We start from the raw sequence: 22,156 nt of genomic DNA, 5'->3' as shown, positions 1-22,156 counted from the left end.
CTTCTGGCCCAGTTGGCAGAGTATTATGAGGAACACCCCCAACAACGTGTGTGTGTGTGTGTGTGTGTGTGTGTGTGTTGTGTGTGAGAGAGGGTGAGAGAGAGAGAGAGAGTTTTTTTTTAAATTATCATTAAAATTTAGAAAGTCTTTCTTCATTTGGAGTTGTTTTGGTTTGGGGGGCCACAGCCATTGGTGCTCAGCGCTTAGTCCTGGCTCGCACTCGGGGGTCCCCCTCCTGGCAGTACTTAGGGGACTAGACTGTATGTGGTACCGGAGACTGGATCCAGCTAGGGTCACATGTAAAGCAAAGGCCTTCCCTCCTGTCCCTCCCTGCAGTCTTTGTTTATTTGTTTCATTGTGTTTTGTGTTTTGGGCCACACCTGGCTGGCACTTGAGCGCTACTCCTGGCTCAGTGCTCTGCTCCCTTTCCCAGCGGGCTGCAGGACTGGTGGCTCCCAGAGCTGGTGTGTGTAAGGAACTCCCTGTCTGCCCGTTTCTCCCTGGAGAAGGCAGTTCACTGTGTTTGTTGTGTGTTTCCCTGCTCTGGGTTCTGCATTTACAATCACACACATTTCGGGGGTGTTTTTTTTTTAAGCTTTTCTTTTTTTACACAAATGGAATCATATTGTTCTGCAGTCTGTTGTTTTTCACTTAACAGTGATGAGCATTTTGGCTGTTCTCCAGCGGGATCCAAGGAGGGACAGAGAGAGACGGGGTGTGGGTGCCCAAGAAGAGAGAGGGAAGAGTGTGTGTGTGTGTGTGTGTGTGTGTGTGTATGAGTGTGTTAGTATATATTTGTCTGTATGGATGATGATGCGTGTGAGAGTGTGTGTATGTTTGAGAATGTGAGTGTGAGTGTAAGAATGTGTGTGTGAGCGTGTGTGTGTGTGACAGTGTTTGTGAGTGTAAGAATGTGTGACTGAGGGGCTGGAGCAATAGCACAGCGGGTAGGGCGTTTGCCTTGCACACGGCAGACCCAGGTTCGATTCCCAGCATCCCATATGGTCCCCCGAGCACCGCCAGGAGAGATTCCTAAGTGTATGAACCAGGAGTAACTCCTGAGTTTTGCTGGGTGTGACCCAAAAAAAGCCAAAAAAAAAAAAAAAAGAAAAGAAAAGAATGTGTGACTGAGAGGGTGTGAATATGTGTGCATGTGTTTGTATATGTGTGTGTGTATATGTGTGACTGTGTGAGAGCGTGTTTTGCATGTGAGTGTGAGAAGGTTTGTGTGTGTATGACTGTGACTTGAGAGAGTGTGTGCATATATGTATGTGTGTGAGTGTGTGACAGTGATGGGGGCAGAAAGGCATCCCCACAAGTGCCCACATCATGGCACAGCGGGTGGGGGCCCTTGCCCCAGAGCTGTCTCCTCTCCCCCAGACCCACTGCATCTGTTTCAACCTTGAGCTCTGGGCGCCTCACGTCCGGTTCCCCTCCACCGCCCGCCCCATGCCCACCGTAGTAGGTGCTCAAGAGATTCGCTCCGGTGTGCCACAGGGCCCATCTACCCTGCTGCAGACACCCACGTATTCTCACACGCTCCCGCTCACACGGGGCTGGGCCCCAGATGGGCCTGGGAAAGGGCCATCGCCTGCCCTGGGGCCTCTCCCTGCCCTCACTCCCGTCAGCTTGAGGGGTTGGACCAGGGGGTCTCCAGGGGTCCTTCTGCAATTCAGTCCTGCTCCCTCATTTCACGGATGAGGAGCGGCGTCAAGCCAGATTTTGTCAGCTGCCTCTGAAATCCATCGGGAAAGGGGGAGCTTGAGTCTGGGGTTGCCACACGGTATATGGCTGTGGGCATATCCGAGCACCCACCGTGTCACCGTGTGCCAGGCTTCTGGACAGAGAGCTTTGCCAGCACCGTCTGGCTCCTCAAAGAGGATCGGGGGCGGGGAAGAGACAGGCTCAGAGAGGGGCATCATTTGCCCCAGGTCACACAGCACCCCACAGGCTGATCTGGGGCAGGAACTCCAGTCAGGGTGACCCCACATAGTGAGCCCTTCCCAGCTCAGGCCCCTGTGAGCTAAAACCAAAGGACCAGGCTAGGGCAAACTTTTCTTCACAAACTCTGAGACCCCTCCCTCAGCCTTTCTCAGACGGCTGGACTCTGCATCTACTTCCTGTGGCGACATGGCTGGAATTTTGGCCAGCAAAGTGGTTGACTTGCAGAATTGGCTGGCACAGGCTCGGCACAAGAGGCTTTTGATGGGTTCTGTGGCCCCAAGCCCAGCCCCCTCCCCAGGCTCTCCCCCAGCCAGCTTCCTGGGGCTGGGGTGGGCCCATCTGCATTATTCATCCCCCACCCCCCCATGTGGGGCTCCTGGGGTTGGCGTCTAGACAGACAAGAGCATCCTACTGAGAACAGAGGCGGCCCTGACTCGGGGCTGAAGGTTCCCATGGCAACCGCATCCCCTCAGTTAGCTGCTACCGATAAATAAATAATCAGGGTGGGGGCGGGGCGTTCAGGGCAGGGTAGGGGGGCGGGGAGCTTTCTGGAGGGTTCACTCTAGAAAAGAGGGCTGAGTTGGGCTTGAACTGGTGGGGCCCAGAGAGCCCCCAGCACAGCCAGTCAGAGCAGAAGGTGGGGTGAGAAAGTGACCCGTGGGAGAGAGCCAGGGCTGGCCGGAGCGCCAGGACCAAACATGGGCTGTGGGCTGGCAAGAGTGGGCCCGAAGTTCGGTTTCTAACTCCTACCACCAGACACCTGCTGGGGCCCCACACTCTGGACACAGGGCCGGCGTTGGGCGTGGTAAGTGTTAGCTAGGCTAACGGGGTGGAGTTGGCTAATCTGATGGGTAGGTGGCCAGTGTAGATCCGGGGCGTGTGTGGGGGGGGGGTGAGGTGGAGGCAAGCAGGAAGGGTGGGGGTCTGAGTTGCTTCAGTATTTTGGGGTATTAGGAGTGTCCGGGAAGACACAGGATGAATTTCATGTGTGCTGATGAGGGACGGTGCTCCTGGGAAGATGGGGAGCAGGGCGTGCCCCTTCACCGGAAAGGAAAGGCAAGGCCAGCAGGCTGAAGAGAGGACGCCAGGGCAGGGCACAGGCTCTGCATGCAGGAGACCTGGGGTCCATCTCCAGGCGCGTGGTCCCCTGAGCCCCGTTGGGAGTGACCCCAAACACGAGCAGGTGTGGGGGCTAGAGCAATACCAGAGTGGGTAGGGTGTTTGCTTTGCATGCGGCCGACCCGGGTTTGATTCCCAGCAACCCACGTGGTCCCCCGAGCACCGCCAGGAATAATTCCTGAGTGCAGAGCCAGGAGTTACCGCTAAGCATTGCAGGGTGTGACCCAAAAAGAAACAAACAAACAAACAAACAAGAAAACAAAACCAGGTGTATCCCAAAGCAGCTCCACCCCCAAAGCAACACATACAGCAGGGGTGGAGGGGGGTGGGGGTGTCTGCAGTTGAATTTTATTTTACTTTTTTTCTTTTGGTGTTGGGGCCACACGTGACCGCATTCAGGGCTCACTCCCGACTCTGCACCCAGGAATCCTTGTCAATGCTTGGGGGGCCCTGTGCAAAACTGAACATTTGAACCGGGGTCAGCCACATGCAAGGCAAGTGTGATAACCTCTGTGCTAACTCTCCAGACCCTGGGAATTGATTTTAATGAATGCCACCCCTTACAACCTTACTAAGGAGGGGTTATAAATCATACTCATTTGGGGGTGCCAGGGATCATCCCCCGGCCTCACACATACATCAAGTCTTATGCTCCACTGATGAGCCTCAGCCCTGCCCCGTGGACCACACTGTCTTGTCGGTGAGAAGGCTGAGGCTCAGTGTGGTTAAGTGACTGTCCAGGGATGGGTAGAATCAGTGACTCCAGAATTTTGTTCCAGACTTTGCTCCCAGTCAGTGGATCATCTTGTCCCCAGCGGGTCAGTGCCAGGGCACGAAAGCCAGGGACGAGTGTCATCTGCAGCACAGAGGGTCTCCGTGCTCCACAGAGATGGAGAAGAGAGAACGGAAACACCTTGGAGGTCTGGGGACTATCTGGGATGCCAGGGATTGAACCCAGGGAGGCCGTGTGCAAGGCAAGTGCCCTCCTGGCTGTACTATCACGCTTTTGACCTCGTCCTCCTTCTTTGGGGCCCTGTTTGACTGAGGTTTGGCAGACCCAGAGACAATAGAGATAACCCCCTAACTTGCTAGGCCTTGTTAGTAGCCAGCCCCCTTCTGTGGGAAGAAGGGGCTGAAGGGGGGGCTGTTTTTGATCCCCCAGGAGCTACCGTACTGTCCCACATAGGAGGGCAGCCAAGAAGCTGGCTCCTGACATCCAGGCTGAGTAGGTGAAAATATCCCCCAAGTCATTCCCCCTTGATGCAGGGCACTCAGAATCACTGCATAGGAGTGAGCTGCTGTCTCCATAGGCCCTCCCTGCCCAGGACAGAGGACAATGCACCAAGGCTGATTAGGATTCAAATGGCCGCTCCTAACCTGGAGAGCCCGCAGGAGCCAGGGATGAGGCTGGGAGTTGGGTCTCGCCTTCATCTGTCAGCTGCTCAAACATGCTCTCCGCCTGTCTCACCCACTGTCGTGCCATGAGGCCACACCCACACCTGCTGTGTGCTTGGACACTCAGTCATGGCGCTCACACGACCAGCTGTGTGTCTTGCCGAAGGGTCACTTCTTTAGCTGGTCTCCCTGCGGGTCACACTCTTTTTTTTCCCCAGATATGCTGGGCTCTCCCGGGTCACTGTGGGGCTCAGACTCAGGCTCCCTGTTGGTGGCATTCCCTGCCCCTGGTGCTTATACATTTCAGTACTGCCCCCTGGGGGTTGCGCTCTTGTAACTGGGCTGCTTGTGCCCCAGCTGTCGTGTGCCCAGAAATCACTTTCCGTGCCTCAGGTCAGTTCGCAGAGTTGCCAGGGCGTCTATGGCCAGTTTGGCAATACCAAGGGTCGAACCTCACAGTTGTAAAACAAGCATTCTTTTTTAATGTTTTTTTGTGTGTTTGTTTTTATTTTGTTTTTGGGGCCACTGGGCTCAGGGCTTACTCCCGGCTCTGCACCCAGGGGCCACTCCAGGAGGGGCCGTGTGGGTGACCAAACCCAGGTCAGCTGTGTACGTGGCAAGTGCCTTACCCTCTGTCCTATCACTCTGACCCGACAGCAAGAATCCTAAGCCACGAGCCAGCCCTCTGTCCCCAATCTTTTTTTTTGTTTTTTGAACCATACACAGTGGTACTCAGGACTTAATTCTAGCTCAGTGCTCGGAATCATCCCAGGTAGTGCTCAGGGGACCATATATAACGTGAGGGATCAAATCAGGATTGGCCATGTGCAAGGCAACACCCTACCCCTTGTACTCTGGCTCTCGACTGGTGTTCTAATAAGTGCGACTGCCCCCTCTGCTCTGACCACCACCAGGCTTGCCTCTCGCCACAGTGCTCCCAAGTTGAGTGTGCTGCTCCCAAGGGGCTCAACCATGTCCGTGCCCACTTTGGCTGTGGTGCTTGCTAAGACTCTGGTACTTGGTTGTGGCACCAGGGATGCCAGATGGCAGTGCCACCAGATCTTACTAGGCATGTGGGTGGCGCTGGGGGCCAAATCCGTGACCTCTTGCTTGTTTGGGCAGCCGGTGCTCTGCCACAGAGCCAAATCTCTGGGCTCCCAAAATAACAACTTTAGAATTGATATTATGGGGGCCAGAGCAATAATAGTCAAGCGGGTAGGTAGGGTATTTGCCTTGCATGTGGCCAACCCAGGTTTGATCCTCGGCATCCCATATGGCACCACCAGGAGTAATTCCTGAGTGCAGAGCCAGGAGCATCAACTGCTGAGCATCACTGGGTGTGACCCAACAAGCAAATAAATAAATAATAAAAGATCTGTGTTAGAATTGAAATTATTTATAAACCATGGGATCTCAATTTAAAAAATATGTGTAGGGACTGGAGAGATAGTACAGTGAGTAGGGCGTTGTATGGCTGACTCGTTTCACTCCCCAGCACTGCTTGGTCTCCTGAGCCCTGCCAGGGGTCACTCTAAGCACAGAGCCGGGTATAGCTTGAGAATCACCAGGTGCGGCCCCAAAATCTATAAAAGTGAATAGAATTAAAGATATAATTAAATCTCTCCAGGTGGTGCGCTGCCTGAAGAGCCCGCTCGGAGGAAGCCGGAGGGCGGGTGTCACTCAGGCCCACGTCCAGCCAGGCTGCTCTGGGGGTGGCCCACAGTTTCCTCCTCTGACTTCCCAGAGGCTCGGGGCTGACACGGACTGAGCCTTCCTTGAGCTGATCAGTGACAGACTGGATGGAGGAAGGGGGGCAGACTGGACCTGTTGCACTGGAGACAAGACTGAGTCCAGGCTGGGGCCCAAGATCCATGGGTCCTCCTCAGCCTGTGGATCCAGAGCCCTCTGGACCACCAGTGGGGTCTTCCCAGGAAAGGGGGTTTGGTGCTGCTCTTTGAAGGTTAAAGACAACGTGGGGACAGGAAAGGGGAGTGGAAGGAGGAACTTCAACGGTGGGCTGAATGAAGGACCAAGCAGGTTCCCAGCAGACTACACTATTGCCAGAGACATCATTTATATTTTTTCCCTTTTTTTTTTTTTTTGGCTTTCTGGGTCACACCCGGTGATGCTCGGGTTGGGGATGCTAATTGAATCACTGTGATATACAATTTACAGAGTTGTTCCTGATTGGATTTCAGTCATATAATGAATGTTCTAACATCCATCTCTTCACCAGTGTACTTTTACTTTTCCCACAACCAATGAATGGTCCCAGTTTCCCTCCCATTCCCCACCCCATCCCACTGTCTGCCACTATGGTAGTCTCTCTCTCTCTCTCTCTCTCTCTCTCTCTCTCTCTCTCTCTCCTGGCCACATCTGCTCCCACCCCTGGGGCTATAGGTCTTGAAGGACTGGACAAACACACACAGAGACACTCTCTCTCTCTCTCTCTCTCTCTCTCTCTCTCTCTGGAGAGATGGAAGAATGGAGAGATCATTGAGAGGTTGAGGCACTTACCTTGCTTACAGCTGACCCCAGTGCCCTCCCTAGCACCACACAGAGTTCCCTGAGCACCATCAGGGACTCACTTCTGAACCAGGAGTAGCCCAGGCTCTGCCAGGTGTGGCTCAAAGCCCCCCTTTTCCCACAAAGAAAAATACCCAAAGAAACCCCCAGCCCCAGGAGAGAGGGTCCATTGCAGATGTAGCCACACGAATCACGGGCTACTGGCTCGTCTACTCTCCCTGTCTCTGTCCTGCACCTGGGGGCCCCAGCAGGTAGTGGGGTCAGCTGCCAGCCGGTGCAAGCCACCCACCCAGCAGGAAGGCAGATCAGCCATCCCCCAAATGGCCAGGAGACTCGCAGTGGGGGGCCGGGAGGGCGGTCACCACTCCTGAACCCTGTGTGTGTTCTCAGGTTAGGCCTGGCTCTTGGACCCACCCGGCCTGAGGGAGTGCACTCCCTGATGAAGCCCACAGGTTGAAAAGCCCCCTGATGTTTACAGAGGCGGAGCAGAGCCATCAGCCCAGGACCATGCCCGACCCTGCTCCTGGGTGGCAGCCGAGAGGCTCAACTCAGGACTGTTGACTCGGGCGCCGAGTCCGGTGGCAGCCCGTTTGTGTGTCTAACTGGTCCTCCCTCATGGTTTCAAAGGCCCGGGCCATGTAGCTTGCAGTGTAGCACATCGGCTATGAGAGGCTCTGGGACCCGATGTGTCACTGGGCAGCGGGTGGGGTGGCTGGTGTTGGAGTCCTGGGGCAGGGCCTCTGTGCTCTTCCCCCCATGGACTCTCGCCCACCTGCTGGCTCTTCCCTGAGGTCCTCGCTGTCTGTCCATCACCACTAGCACAAGGCCCAGCCCCTGCTGGACCCACATTCCTAAAACCCCAGTGGAGAGATATGATGTGGGCCAGCACTGTGTAAGGGTGGGGGGTGTGGCCAGGGAACGTGGAAGCAGATGAGTAAGAGCCGGAGGCCAGGGTTCCTGTCTCCTAGAGACCCTGGCGACTGGTGGGAGGGGGGGATGTCCCTTTTTTCCTATTTTTTCTTTCCTTTGGGGAGGAGGAGGGACATTTGGTTTTTGAGCCACACCTGGTGGTGCTCAGGGCTGACTCGTGGCTCTGCACTCAGGGATCACTCCTCGTGGGGTTCAGAGGACCATAGCGGGTGCTGGGGATCAGAGCCCTCTCAGCGGTGGGCAAGGCAAGCACATTCCCTGCTGTACCATTGCTTCAGCCTGGAAAAAAAAAACCCTTTCTCAGCAACCCACGTTTTCCGAGTGCTGGGGCTTCCTCTGGATGTGTGTGTCTATGCGTGGTGTGTGTGTTTGTGGTGGGGGGTGGGGAGGAATGGCTAGGAAGGGTCAGCTCGAGGATGTGGTCTGTGTGCTGACTTGACCCACAAGCCCCAGGGATGTGCAGATGCGGTGGGCCGAACCAGCAGAGCACAGAGAAAGAAGGTGTCAGGAATCCTGGATCACCCCAAGGGATGCTCAGGCACACACACCCCCACCCTGACATCTCGGGGCCGGCACACGTCTCATCCCCACTCTCCACACCTTGGAGTGGTGGGATGTCCTTGCCACCCTGGGGGTACCTGTGGTCTCAGCCTGCTCTCCCCACAGGTGGCGGCACTGGAGCGGCAGATCTTTGACTTCCTGGGCTACCAGTGGGCACCGATCCTTGCCAACTTTCTGCACATCATGGCCGTCATCCTGGGCATCTTTGGCACCGTGCAGTACCGCTCCCGGTACCTCATTCTGGTATGGTTCCCTCCTCAGCTGCTCCCCCTGCCACCCCCCTGCCCCCCCACCTCCTCCCCCAGGCACTCGTCTCTGCCCTGGCTCCAGCCTGGCCTGGGTGCTGCACTCGATACCCAGGGCCCAGTGCTTCTCCGTGGCTACAAGATTGGTATTTTTCCTAAAGAATTTCCCAGGGAACAAGCCTAAATATTAGCAAGATACATCATTCAGTGCGCGCCTCCCGCCCTGTGCCAGCACCCTGCTGAGTTCCGCAGTCCTTAATGCGTTGTTGCCACAGCCTGCAATCCTGGTCTCCCCCACTCCACTGTCCATAGGAGATGACGCTCAGGGTGGTTTCCAGGTGTCCTCAGGCACCACGGCCAGGACTTGACAGGAGGGTCCCAGAAGGCTCTGGTTGCTTCACCTCAAGGCCTCTGGCACGGGGAGCATGGGGTCATAGCCGGTTTAGCTTCTCCGGTGTCCTCTGGATGCTCATCAGCTATGATCAAGGGGCCAGGGATGAGGCTTAAACACTAAGCACAGTTGTAGCATGGGTGAGTCCCTGGGTTGAAACTCCTGAAACTCCAACCACCCTCCCTCTCCCCACCTGCCCCAGCACCATCAGGGATAGAACCAGTGGACCCCAATGATTGCCAGAAGACCATGCCACAAAGGAAACAGAAAGTTGCCGAGGGCTCCTAGTACACTTGGCATCAGAGCTTCCTCCGCTCCATCCCAGAAAGGCTTTCTGGCCCTGACACACCCTCTGTCCTCTTCCCAAGCCCTGGGAGGTTTCTGCCAAACTCCGTTTTGGTTTGACTCACCCTCACTCTGTAGGTGTATGGAGTAGATGCAGGACACCAGCACCGCGGGGCTACCCGGTGGCCTGCAATTGCCGGAGCCTGCTCCCACGCATTCTGAGGCTCCCCCCACACCTTGCACTGGAAGGTGTGCCCCCAGAAGTACTTCCAAATCTCCTCCCCCCCGCCCCCCCCCCCAGATGAGAGACACCCAGGCAAAGCCCTGGGTTATGCTTAACGCCTCCTGCAGCGCCATCTGAGGGGAGGCAGCCCCTGGACTTGCAGGCTTAGGGCGGGCGGAGATGCCCAGAGCCTGTAATTCGTTGCCGTGGGTAGGGCGCCATCTGGTGGCTATTTTGCAGAGCGGCGCTGAGGAGCCCCTTCCCTGGTACCCGGACTGGATTGCTTCTACCTCTTCAAGCTCTTGTGAGCTTGCCAGACGGTGAAATTTCCCTGGAGAGATCAATGCCTTCCCTGCAGGGCTGTTGTAAGGACTGGATGGATGTAAATACAGCTTATATACTAGAAAGCACTCAGAAAGCAGTATTGGCTTTCTCCTGGCGCTCAGACTCTATGGACAACCCCCACACACACACCTCAAACCCCCACCCTGACCCCACCTCTTGTTTTTCCCAGTATGCAGCCTGGCTGGTGCTCTGGGTCGGCTGGAACGCTTTCATCATCTGCTTCTACTTGGAGGTTGGACAGCTGTCCCAGGTAAGCCTCAGGCCTGGCAGTGCCAGGGGACGGAACTTGACCATCGCCACAACCCTCCCCAAGGGCTCCTGGAGGCGTGGGGTGGGTCTGGGGCATAATCACTAGAAGAAAATCAATCATCAGAGCTTCTCATTCCCCTGTGCTGCTCAGAAGCAAGTGATGGGGTTTGAGAGGGGATTCAAAGGGCAGAGGAGGGCATGATCTGCATGCAGGACCCCCAGGTTTCAGCCCCAGCACCACCAGCTGCAGAAACACACAAAGGATGGGGAGGTATCTGAGGGACAGTCTCCGGGAGGCTGGACTGGAGTCCCAGGTGACTGTAAGCTCAGTAGGAACCAGAAGTCTGTTTTAGTTCAGAGCAAGGGAGGGGAGAAACATATGTTTTGTACTACTCAGTCCATAAGTACTTGAATCCACTTCTGGTTTTAATTTTTTGGCGTCTGGGGCCAGAGCAATAGTACAGTAGGTAGGGCGTTTACCTTGCACGTGACTGGCATCTCATATGGTCCTCCAAGCATCACCAGGAGTAATTCCTGAGTGCAGAGCCATGAGTAACCCCTGAGCATTTCCGGGTGTGACCCGAAAAGAAAAAAATTGTTGACGACTGTTGTTTAGATGAAGTATTTTTGTTTTTTGTTTTTTTTTTTTAGTGCCAGACATCGTTTGCCAGGGCCTCACACATGCCAGGCATAAGACCTCTGAGCCACATCCCTGGCCCTGGATCTAGTTCTGGTTACTGTTTTTCAGAAAGGAAAGATGAGCAGGGCCTTATTCAGGGAAACTAAAGAACATTTTACCTAAAGAATTTTGCCCGGGAGCCTAAAGAACATTTTGCTTTGGAAGAGTAAACTCAGAGGTGCTACTTTTATTTTTGGACTTCTCAAGCAGTGCTCAGGGGCCTGAGGGCCACTCAATCAACATGACTGGCAGTTCAGTGCAGAGGCCTGAGGATGAGGGACTGCTTGGGCCGTGCAGTGCCAAGGATCACCAGAGTCACACCCAGCAGAGCTCTGGACCACCATGTGGTGGCAGGGACTGAACCTGGGTTGGCGTCTCTAAGCCATATGCTTCACTCCTGCACTATCATTCCAGCCCTGTAACTTCTACTTTTAGCTACAAAGGAAGCAAACTCTATGACTGAGCGTTGGTTTAGCCATCCAGCCCTGGTTAGGTCTGAATCTCAGTTCTGCTGTTTCCCACTGTGTGACCCTAGGCAGCTGGCTCCCTCCCTCTGATAGTCGGCTTCCTCCTCTAGTACCTCCCAACTTCCGCTGATTGCTGAAGAGGGTGTGAAGGGATGGTATGTCTCAGTGTTAGGCGTCCTGCTCAGCACAGAGTGAATAGTAACAGACTGCGTGAGTGAATAGACTGCTAACCATAGAGATGCAAACCATGCTTAGGAATTTTGGTTAAGAAATTTTTAATCTGCACTTGTTTGTTCATTGCAGCACTCTTTACAATAGCCAGAATCTGGAAAAAAACCGAGTGCCCAAGAACAGATGACTGGTTAAAGAAACTTTGGTACATCTACACAATGGAGTACTATGTAGCTGTTAGAAAAGATGATGTCATGAAATTTACATACAAGTGGTTCTACATGGAAAGTATCATGCTAAGTGAAATGAGTCAGAAAGAGAGGGACAGACATAGATTGCATTCATCTGGGGAACATAAAGTAACAAAATAGGAGACTAACACCCAAGAATAGCCCAGATAAGTACCAGGAGGTTTACTCCATGGCTTGGAGGCCAGCCGCACATGCTAGGGGAAATGACAGCTCAGATAGAGAAGGGAGCACCAAATAAAGGGTGTTGGGAGGATCCTCCCAGGATGGGAGAAGGATGCTGAAAGTAGACTATAGACCAAACATGATTGCCACTCAGTGCCTCTTTTGCAAACCATGACACCCAAAAGGAGAGAACAAAAGGGAATGCCTTGCCACAGAGGCAGGGTGGGATGGGTGGGATGGGGGGGATTGAGGGTGGGAGGGATACTGGGACCCGTGGTGGTGGAAAATGGGCACTGGTGGAGGGATGGGTATTTGATCATTGTATAATTGAAACCCAAGCACAAAAATTTGTAAGTCTACAACTGTACCTCATGGTGTCTCACTAATAAAAATTTTTTAAAAAATAGAAATTTTTGGTCTGGAGCCAGAGAGGGCAAAGGGTAAGGTGCTTGCCTTACAAATGGCCAGTCGGGGTTAGATCCCTGACAACGCATATGGTCCCCTGGGCATCACCAGGAGTGATCACTGAGCACAGAGCCAGGAGTAAACACTGAGCACTGGTAGGTGTGACCCCTTCAGCCCCAAGAAAAAATAAAATTCTGGTCTCTACCAGCCTATTCACTATTTTATTAGTTTAGTCACACAAAATAGTGGGTTTTGTTTTGTTTAATTTTTTTTTTTGTGAAGCAAGATAGGTTTTGTTGAAACTTATTTGGAAAGATTTGAGGGGAGAGAGAAGGAGAAGTACATGTTCAAGACCGAGAACACAGACTTCTCCAGAGTAGAAATAGGTGAGGAAAGAAACATGGAGGCAAGCAAGTGAGATAGGTATTCAAGGGAGAATACGGGCTTAAAGAGCAAGCTGATGCAAGGTAGTTTTTATTGAATGAAATTTACTTAGAAAGATGGGAGGTGAGGGGCCAGAAAGACAGTATAGTGGGTAGGGCCTTTGCTTTGCATATAATCGACTTGGGTTCAGTCCCCAGTACCCGATATGTTCCCTCAAGCTCAGGAGTGATCCCTGAATGCTGAGCCAGGAGAAAGTCCTGAGCACTGCCAGGTGTGGTCCCAAAACCAAAATAAATACATTTAAAGCAATTGAATCTCAACTTCATTCTTTTTTTTTTTTTTTTTTTTTGCTTTTTGGATCACACCCAGTCATGCTCAAGTGTTACCCCTGGCTCTGCACTCAGGAATTACTCCTGTGGTGCTAGGGGGACCCTATGAGGTGCCAGGGATCAAACCTGGATCAGTTGTGTGTAAGGCAAATGCCCTACCCACTGTACTATTCCTTTGGTCCCTCAAGTTCATTATAAGACTCCTTCCTCCCATTAAGAAAGAAAAAAAGAAGTGAGGAAGAGAAGAATATGTGTTCAAATGAGAATATGGGCTTCTCCAAAGTGGAAAAAGCAAGCAAGGAAAGAGACATACAGAACTGTGTCAGAGGCCAGCTGGACTTAAGAGAGTCAACCCCATTCTCCATTTTAAATGGTGAGACAAGGACTAAATGAGAAAAAATGTGCCCAGCAAAGCTTTCTGTCACACACAGAAAAGTGGTATGTTGCTGTTCCTGGGTGGGGGTCATCAGACTGCCCTTGATTACCTGAGGGTCCCCTTGGTGCATTCGGGGCTGATCACCATCCCTCAGCCAGTTTTCACCAGAAGGATGAACAAAGGGGCAGAGCCAGGACTGGAGAGATAGCACAGTGGGTAGGGCGTTTGCCTTGCACGCAGCCGACCCGGGTTCGATTCCCAGCGTCCCATGTGGTCCCCTGAGCACCGCCAGGAGTAATTCCTGAGTTCAGAGCCAGGAGTAAGTAACCCCTGTGCATTGCTGGGTGTGACCCAAGGTAAAGGTAAAAGGTAAAGGCCCTCCCGTTGATCGTCGATTTGCTCGAGCGGGCCCAGTAACGTCTCCATTGGAGACTTTGTTGTTACTGTGTCTGGCATATCGAATACTCTCGGTAGCTTGCCAGGCTCTTCGAGAGGGGCAGAGGAATAGAACTCGGGCCGGCCATGTTGGCCGCTTGTAAGGCCCAAAAAGCAAAAAAAAAAAAAAAAAAAAAAGGGAAGGGGCCACCAGGCTGGTAGGAAATCAGTGACTGTTTAAGTCTCACAGGGTTAGTTATAGAGAAATCATGAAGGGTTGGAGGTAGCAATTACACTTAGGTGTGGTTGAACGTTATTATAAACAATGAACAGATATAAAGCCTTTCCTTCAGGGAAGTTCAAGAGGATTAACTTGAGGACAAAATCAGCACTCTAGATTCCTGCTAAGAGATTCGCCCAAGGGTAGAGTTCCATGTATAACTTTTCCTTTCCTTAGCCAGTGTCCATTTAAACAATCATCTTACATTTATTTCTTAATAATATTTCTAGTCATTTTGCATGGGTACAGTAAGAGATATGTTAAGCTTTTAAGTGGCTCTTTCTGGGTGGCTCTTTCTGGGGACATCCTCAGGCCAGGTTAGTCTTTCCTAACCCCAGGATCCTTATTCAGTTACTTCTTTTTGGTCATGACAGAGTTTGTTCCATGACCATGCTCTTAACTTATTATACTTTTTATGGCGTTTAGTCTGCCCCTTCTCAATGCCAGGGTTGCTTACAGCTTGTCCCTTGTCCCTCAGAGGGATCCCCATTTTTGGGCCTTAGGAACTAAGGGCAGCTGAGGCTTAAGTCAAGTAAATATGATAAATGCCCAGGAATAAATATTATTCAGTCAGTTAACTCCCATGTTACAAAAGCATAGCATTAACTGTCTTCCTGTGTCTATACAAAAAGGACATTGCTCTAAAATAAACTATGCAAAGGATGTAAAGGAAAGAGAAAAACAATATTTCACTTCATCATCGTCATCATCACTGTCATCCTGTTGATCGTTGAATTACTCGAGTGGGTGCCAGTAACATCTGTATTCCTCCCAGCCCTGAGGTTTTAGCAGCCTCTTCTTACTCGTCTTTTCCCAATGATTGGAGGCTCTTTCAGGGTCAGAGGAATGAGACCTGTTGTCATTATTGTATTTGGCATTTCGAATACACCACGGGGAGCTTGCGAGGCTCTGCCCTTGTGGGCGGGATACTCTTGGTGACCGGGCTCTCCGAAAGGCATATATATACATACACAAAATCCAAAGCCCTCAGAAGAGTTTGAATTTTTAAGTCACAGGGTCTGATTTGGGGATATTAGTGATTAACAGATAGGGGAAGAAGATCACAAAGGAGAGGTTAAAGATATACACACAGAGGATTAGGAGTGCCTGATGGAATTGGATGTGCCTTGGGAGCACTGTGGTGGGAGTAACTCAATAAACCTAAGCTCCCTACAGGCTTAGGTTTATTGAGTTCCCCACAGGGGATGAAAAGTCTCCAATGGAGACGTTACTGGGCCCGCTCGAGCAAATCGATGATCAATGGGAGGGCCTTTACCTTTTACCTTACTTCTTAAAATGCTTAGAACTATAATCCAACAGTGGTGAGTGATCTGAATGGCCAGTGGTAGGACCTGTGTTGAGGTTTTCACCAGTGACTGGGAGGTTGGGCTGTTAATGTCCCTTCCAGTCCTGAAATGACCGAGTCCTTGGGGGTCAGCTCCAGACGCTTCTGTTGGAGTCGATTCTACGTGGTCCTCAGGCTCCACCTACTGGCCACATGTAGACTTGCAGACACTAGTCCAGGGGTGAAATAGGCCTTATGGAGTCTCCTGGGCCTGGGGAGGAGCCCCTCCCCCCAGCTCAGTATCCCAGGCCCCCCTGCCCCCAGGACCGGGACTTCATCATGACCTTCAACACATCTCTGCACCGCTCCTGGTGGATGGAGAACGGCCCCGGCTGCCTGGTGACCCCTGTCCTGAACTCCCGCCTGACCCTGGAGGACCATCATGTCATCTCTGTCACAGGCTGCCTGCTTGACTACCCCTACATCGAAGCACTCAGCAGCGCGCTGCAGATCTTCCTGGCCGTGAGTCCACACACCCAAGCCTCTCCCATTCACCGTAGTTAGCAGGGACACACCTAGGTCTCCAACCTTCCAGTGCTGCTTCCTGGCTCTATCCTGTGCCCGGTGTCCCTTCTCTATCCCAGTGACTGAGCTGGCTTAACGCGCTAGGCCTGCGTCAGTCCTGGGTGGGTCTCCAGTTTACTCACTGTGTAACCTTGGACAAATCACTTGCTGTCTGCAGTGTCCCCAAAACAGAGGTGTCAGCCCAGGTGTGAGACAGGGGTGCTAGATTTACCAGCCTAGGTATGAAAGAGGGGTGGGTGCTAGAGTTACCAGCCCAGGTATGAAGAGGGGTGCTAGAGTTACTATCCAGGTATGAAAAAGGGGTGCTCTCCCAGAGACTCAGAAACAAATCTCAAAACCCAGCAGCTTTTGGCAGAAATGCGTCCAGACCCCGCAGTAGGTTACTGTCACTGGGCCACCCCAGGGGGGAAAAGGTGTTGTCCCTCCTCCGCCTGCTTCTCCCTGGTGGTTCGGTGGCTGTCATCCTCCAGAGGCCATTGGACAGTCAGGTTTGGACCCGCAGTGATGAGACATTTTGGGCCTCACGGGATGGGGGTGGAGCCAGTCCTGTCCTCCAGTCCTCCTCCTGTCCCAGCAAGACGCCAAGTCATCGCCCACGAATGGCCTTTCTGGCTCCTGATCAAGCTGCTTAACGGCCATGATCCCAGAGACTCGGGAGCAAATCTTGAAACCCAGTGGCTTTTGGCAGAAATCCCTCCAGATTTAAGTGTTAAAATTTCGGAATTTCAAAATCACATGGTCCTACTGCAGCCATGCGACATCATATGTTATTCGTAACCAGCAATAGAAAACAAATTGTCTACTGTTGCCTTTTCAGCAGATCTGAGTTTTGGGGTAAAATCTCAAATAATAATAATGGTGGGTCTGGTGTCAAAATATTGAATGTGATCAAAGTAGAGATAGAGTAATGTGGAAATCATCTGCCCCACAGGTAGGGGGAGGGTGTAGGATGGGGGTATACTGGGGTTGTTGGTGGTGGAGAATGGGCATTGGTGAAGGTGTTTCATTGTATGACCGAGACTTAGACCCGAAAGCTTTGTAACTGCTCTCACGGTGATTCAATAAAATTCCAAGGTGGAGTTCATGCACAATTCAATCAGCTAATCAGTGGTTGAATAAATAGCAGTTCTCCTACATTAAAAAAAAGAAAGAAAAAGAGGTGCTAGAGTTACCAACCTGGGTATGAAAGAAGGGTGCTAGAGTTACCAGCCAAGTATGAAGAAGGGTGCTAGAGTTACTAGCCTGGGTATAAAGAGGGGTGCTAGAGTTATCAGCCCGGTAATAAAGAGGGGTGTTAGAGTTACCAGCCCAGGTATAAAGAGGGGTTCTAGAGTTACCAGCCCAGGTATGAAAGGGAAGTGTCTCCTTTGCGACCATCATTATCTCTACTTTACACACACAAGGCCACATAATCCTCTACTCCTAAGCCAATACGGCATTGATTGCCCAGGTCCAGTTGGAGAAACTGAGGCTCAGGAAGGTAATGACTAGACCCGATTCTCACCCATGGAAGGGAGCGCAGAGCCTGGACTGTCCACATTTCCCCTGCCTGATGCTATCGTGGACTTGCTGTGTCTCGGGACTGGCGAGTGGTGGGCAGGTCAGGCGCTGCCCTGTTGTCCTTCCCTCCCTGACACGCGTGCCCTCCGCAGCTCTTCGGCTTCGTGTTCGCCTGTTACGTGAGCAAAGTGTTCCTGGAGGAAGAGGACAGCTGTGAGTAGCCCTGGGGCCCTTCAGCACCACGGACAGAGCCTTGCATGGGGAGGGGTGGACAGTGGGGAAGAGGGGGGTGGCAGGGGAGAAGAAGTAGCAGGGGTAAGTGGGAGGGGCCCATTGTGTGATGCCTACTGGGCAGCCCCTCTAGCTGGGCTCCTCCTCCCACTCTCTGGCCCACCCTGTGACTCAGTCTGCCTTCCTCCAGCAGCCCACTGCCCTCACCCCCAGGCCTTCTTGAGCCCGGCTCCTTCCAGGCCCCTCTTTTAGAAAGAAGCTACTTGGGGGAAAACCACATCCCAGATGCAGCCCCAGATTCCTTCCTCTCAGCCCTACCCCTGACCCAGGCCTCCGCCTCTCCTGCAGTTGACTTCATCGGTGGCTTTGATTCCTACGGGTACCAGGCGCCCCAGAAGACGTCGCATTTACAGCTGCAGCCTCTGTACACGTGGGTTTGGGGGTTTGGCTTTGTTTGGGGGCGGTTCTTTTGGCTCTGCCCTCGGGTATCCCTGCTGGCTCCGGAGGGCTCAGGGGACCACAGGGGGGGTGGGACCGAGCTCCGAGTCAGCGACGGGCAAGGCAAGCGCCCTGCCCGCTGTGTTGAACCGCCGGGCCCTGTGCGAGCAGGGTGGGGTGGAAGGGGGCGTGGAGAGGCCGTCAGGAGACTCACGTCCCTAATGTGCCTTTGTCCCCCGCAGGTCCGGCTAACTTCTGCTCGGCGCCCACCCCGCGGCCACTTCGCCTGCGGCTGGACAGACTACGCCGCCGCTGCCGCTGGTCGGGCCCGCATGGGCTGGCGCGCCCCCTGGCGGCCCAAGGACCGACTGCAGCCTGCGCTGGCTGCCCGTGGCTGGGCAGCGGACTTGGACTTGGCCCTTGCCCAGGCTCTGGGTGGGGCAAGTTGGGATGCGGGAGGGGGATCTCGGGGTTTGTATTTTTTTTAAACTCAGCCTTGGCCGGCGCTGGGGCCTCCCTCTGTTCCCCAGCCTCTCCCTACCACCTTCTCCCCAGCATCCTGTCCCCTGTCCAGAGAGAAAAGGCAGAGTGGACAGACTCACCCCATCTCTCTGCACTCACTCATCCCCCGGCCCAGGGGAGCGGGAGTCCTGGCTTCTAAGCGCTTCTCCCTCACTGACTGTGGGGCCTGGCCCTGGAAACCCTCTCTGGGCCTCAGTTTCCCCACCTCAGATAATTAAAATCACCCCTTAGCCAACGGAACGCTTTCCGGCCTTCTCATTTGACTCGCAGTCCCCTGTGCTAGGCTCAGGCTGTCATGCTCCTTGGCAGCTGTGGAAACTGCGGCTCAGAGATGTGAAGGGACTTGCTCAGGCCCCACACCGGGCTCCGATGGTGGAAGGCCTTGCCCAGTGTACTCCAGAACCCATGCCTGGTCTCTGTTCCATTTCCAAGCCCCTTTCCCCCCTCACCCTCTAGAACTATGTAACCCCCCCCCCGCCCACACACACACACACACACACACACACACAGCACTGATGCCTCATAGCACCACTCACCATCAACCCTCTTAAAGCGATATCCCCTTTCTCTGGCTGGAAATGGATTTGGGGGGAACCTGAAGCCCCGAACCTAGGCCTCTGAGTCCAGCCTGACCACAGCCTGAGTCCAGATGCCTCCTGCTCACCCTCTGCCCACCCTTGGCAACTTTCCAAGTTCTCTCCAGTCAAAGAATGGATCATGACTCAGTCGTGCCACCACTGCCCTGGTCCCTGGCACTGTCCAAGTGTCTGCCACACTCCAGCCCCATACCCACGTGGTGGCGCCACCACTGCCCCCCACCTGCTCTGGGTACCTCAGCCTGTAGGAAACCTGACGTTCCAGAGTGGACAAGGCAGAGCTGCCCCAGCCTCAGTGTCTGACCTGGGCAATGTCCAGCACCAACCTCTGAAGGGCAGATGGGGCTGTGGGCCCTGGTTCCTGGAGCTCTTTCTCCCCACGGACACCTCCACAGCGGGAGCAGGACAGTCAAGGTCGCTCCCTGGTTTGGGAGGAGAGAGCAGGCCTGGATTGAGGCCATGCCCCATGGTTCTCTGGCCTTACTCCTGGCTCTGCGCTCAGGGATCACTCCTGGCGGCTCAAGGGACCATAGGGGTTGCTGGGGCTCGACCCCCAGGACGGCAAAGCAAGCGCCCTCGCTGCTGTTTGTCCCTCTGGCCCCTGTGTGTGTGGCTCACCGAGCAGGGTGGGGTGGAGTGTGGGGATGTGGGTGGAGTGTAGGCCATGCACAGCAGCCTTACATGGCGTAGGGGGCCTCTCCCCCGCATTCCTTGCTCTCTGCTCTCCCCTCAAGCTTGCCCCATCGTCGAAGGTCAAACAGCCTCCAGAGCTGGGCCTTGTGCCTCCAGCCCACTGCAGAGGCTTCTCTGACCATCACAGGCCCTGGGATTGGCCTTGGTGCAGCCTTGAGGAACTCTGCGGGCCCCAGTCCTTTTCTCCCACCCCTGCCGGCTGTCATCTCCCTCCCCAGCTTTCCCTGCCCCTTTTCTATTCAACAGGTTTAGCCACTGGTGCTTTGCAGTGTTCTGTTTTTATAAGATTGTCTCTGCCAGGGCCGCGTTCTCTTCCTGGGGCCGTGCAAGGTGGACTCTGTGCGGTGGTTGATTAAAGACTGGTGTTTGCTTCTCTATCCTGCCCAAGTCAGCTTCTGCAAGAGAAGGACAGAGAAAGAGGGCAGGGCTGGGAGGTGAAGTCACTGCCCTAATTGGACAGCCCTGGGGCACTGGTTTGTGCCTCCTAGCTGTGTGGTCCGACTTCCCCTCCTTACCCAGAGAATCAGGTGGTGCTAAGAATCCAGGGAGCTGCCTGTTGATGTTCCTGATGAAGCACATTTGGGGGGATGTCTCCTTCCAAATAGCCTTTGCATCTTGCTCTGTCCATGCCTGACTTGGAATTCCATTCCTGACATGGAAAAAGGCAGCACAGAGTGGCTTCGACACAGAAGCCTTTTTTGAACATTGGTGGTTATTTATTTTCCTCATTCCCTTTCTTGTGATGATGACAGCCGCCGGGCACTCAGGGGCAGCTCTGGCCCGCTCGCGTGTGGTACTCACCAGGGTTACACGCTTTAGTTGGGGTGCTTACACACACTTGGTTGCAGTGCATGGGAGATCATAAGCAACAGTGCCACTGGGAGTTGCACTTGGCATATGGGGTGATCTGGGGATCAAACAAACCCTTGGTCTCTTGCCTACAACGCGGTTGCTTACCGCTTACCACTGAGCCACATCCACAGCTGCAGTTCTTGCAAAAATTGTTTGCTTGCTTCTCTCTCTCTCTCTCTCTCTCTCTCTCTCTCTCTCTCTCTCTCTGATACAAGTGCCTTACCTACTGTATTATCATTCTGGCCCCTTCCCACCTTTTTCCTGCATTTCACAGTTTATTCTACTTTCCCATTTCACAGAAATGAATCTTGGAATCTCCCCCCAATAATACACCTGTCCTTGGGCTGCAGAGAGCTCAGCTGGCTGAGAACATGCTTTTCGTGCCTAGGTTTGATCCCCAGCACTGCATACGGTTCACCAGAGCCCTGCTGGGAGCCACCTGTGAGCACAGAGCCAGCATTCACACCACTGGGTGTGACACACACGCAAAATAATAGCTGGGATTATTATTTTTTTTAATTAAGATTCCCTAGGACTGGAGCAATAGCACAGCGGTAGGGTGTTTGCCTTGCATGCGGTTGACCTGGGTTCTATTCCTCCATTCCTCTCGGAGAGCCCGGCAGGCTACCGAGAGTATCCCGCCCACATGGCAGAGCATGGCAAGTTCCCCGTGGCGTATTCGATATGCCAAACACAGTAACAACAAGTCTCACAATGGAGATGTTACTGGTGCCTGTAAGAGCAAATTGATGAACAACAGGAGGACAGGGCTACAGTGCTAAGATTCCGCAATTGGGAAAAAAAGATTCCCTGATGATGGGCTGGAGAGATAGTATAGTGGGAAGGGCGCTTGCCTTGCACAAAACCAACCTGGGTGTTTTTTGGTTTTTGTTTTTTGTTTTGGTGTGGGGGGGTACACCTGGCTGTGCTCAGGGCTTATTCCTAGCTTTTCACTCAGAATCACTCCTGACAGAGCTCAGGGGACTGTGTGGGATGCTGGAGATTGAACCCGGACCTGCTGCACTCATGGTAAGTACTCTGCCTGCTGTACTACCTCTCTGACCCCACCCAACCTACGTATAGTTACCTGAGCAGCACCTGGTGTGACCCACCCCCCTCAAAAACAAAAGGAAAAAAAAACCCAGATTACCTGATGAGAGGCCCAGAGGAATATCACAGTGGCTTAGAGCCCCTTCCCTGTAAGCATGTGGTGAAGAGTTCAAATCCCCAGTGGCTCTCATACACCAAGTGAAGTCCTGGCAGCTTTACTGTTCGAGTCTGCAGCTGTGCTGTCTGCGATGCCAGTGTAGCCAGGAGTGTGTAGACACCATAAAAAGAGTTACAGGAGCTGGAGTGGTAGTG

General features: G+C 53.4%; 1 protein-coding gene across 2 annotated transcripts in view; it reads left to right on the top strand.

Annotated features, from left to right (window-relative positions):
- The window catches only part of NKAIN1 (sodium/potassium transporting ATPase interacting 1), a 52,079-nt gene extending 33,167 nt beyond the window's left edge, over nucleotides 1–18,912 (top strand). Inside the window, exons 2-7 of one of the 2 annotated variants that reach the window (XM_056123165.1) lie at nucleotides 8,581–8,718; nucleotides 10,134–10,214; nucleotides 15,702–15,899; nucleotides 17,615–17,675; nucleotides 18,042–18,123; nucleotides 18,374–18,907. In XM_056123165.1, coding sequence (XP_055979140.1) covers nucleotides 8,581–8,718; nucleotides 10,134–10,214; nucleotides 15,702–15,899; nucleotides 17,615–17,675; nucleotides 18,042–18,123; nucleotides 18,374–18,383 — 570 coding nt within the window. In that variant the 3' untranslated portion in view covers nucleotides 18,384–18,907. Of the gene's footprint in view, nucleotides 1–8,580; nucleotides 8,719–10,133; nucleotides 10,215–15,685; nucleotides 15,900–17,614; nucleotides 17,676–18,041; nucleotides 18,124–18,373 lie in introns of those variants that run through there. The other variant, XM_056123166.1, reaches the window with a different exon arrangement.
- Nucleotides 18,913–22,156: the final 3,244 nt, after the last annotated feature.

The sequence above is a fragment of the Sorex fumeus genome, unplaced genomic scaffold (genome assembly GCF_029834395.1).
Source record: "Sorex fumeus unplaced genomic scaffold, SorFum_2.1 ptg000047l, whole genome shotgun sequence".
NCBI lineage: Eukaryota > Metazoa > Chordata > Mammalia > Eulipotyphla > Soricidae > Sorex > Sorex fumeus.
This window is presented reverse-complemented; position numbering and strand designations above follow the sequence as displayed.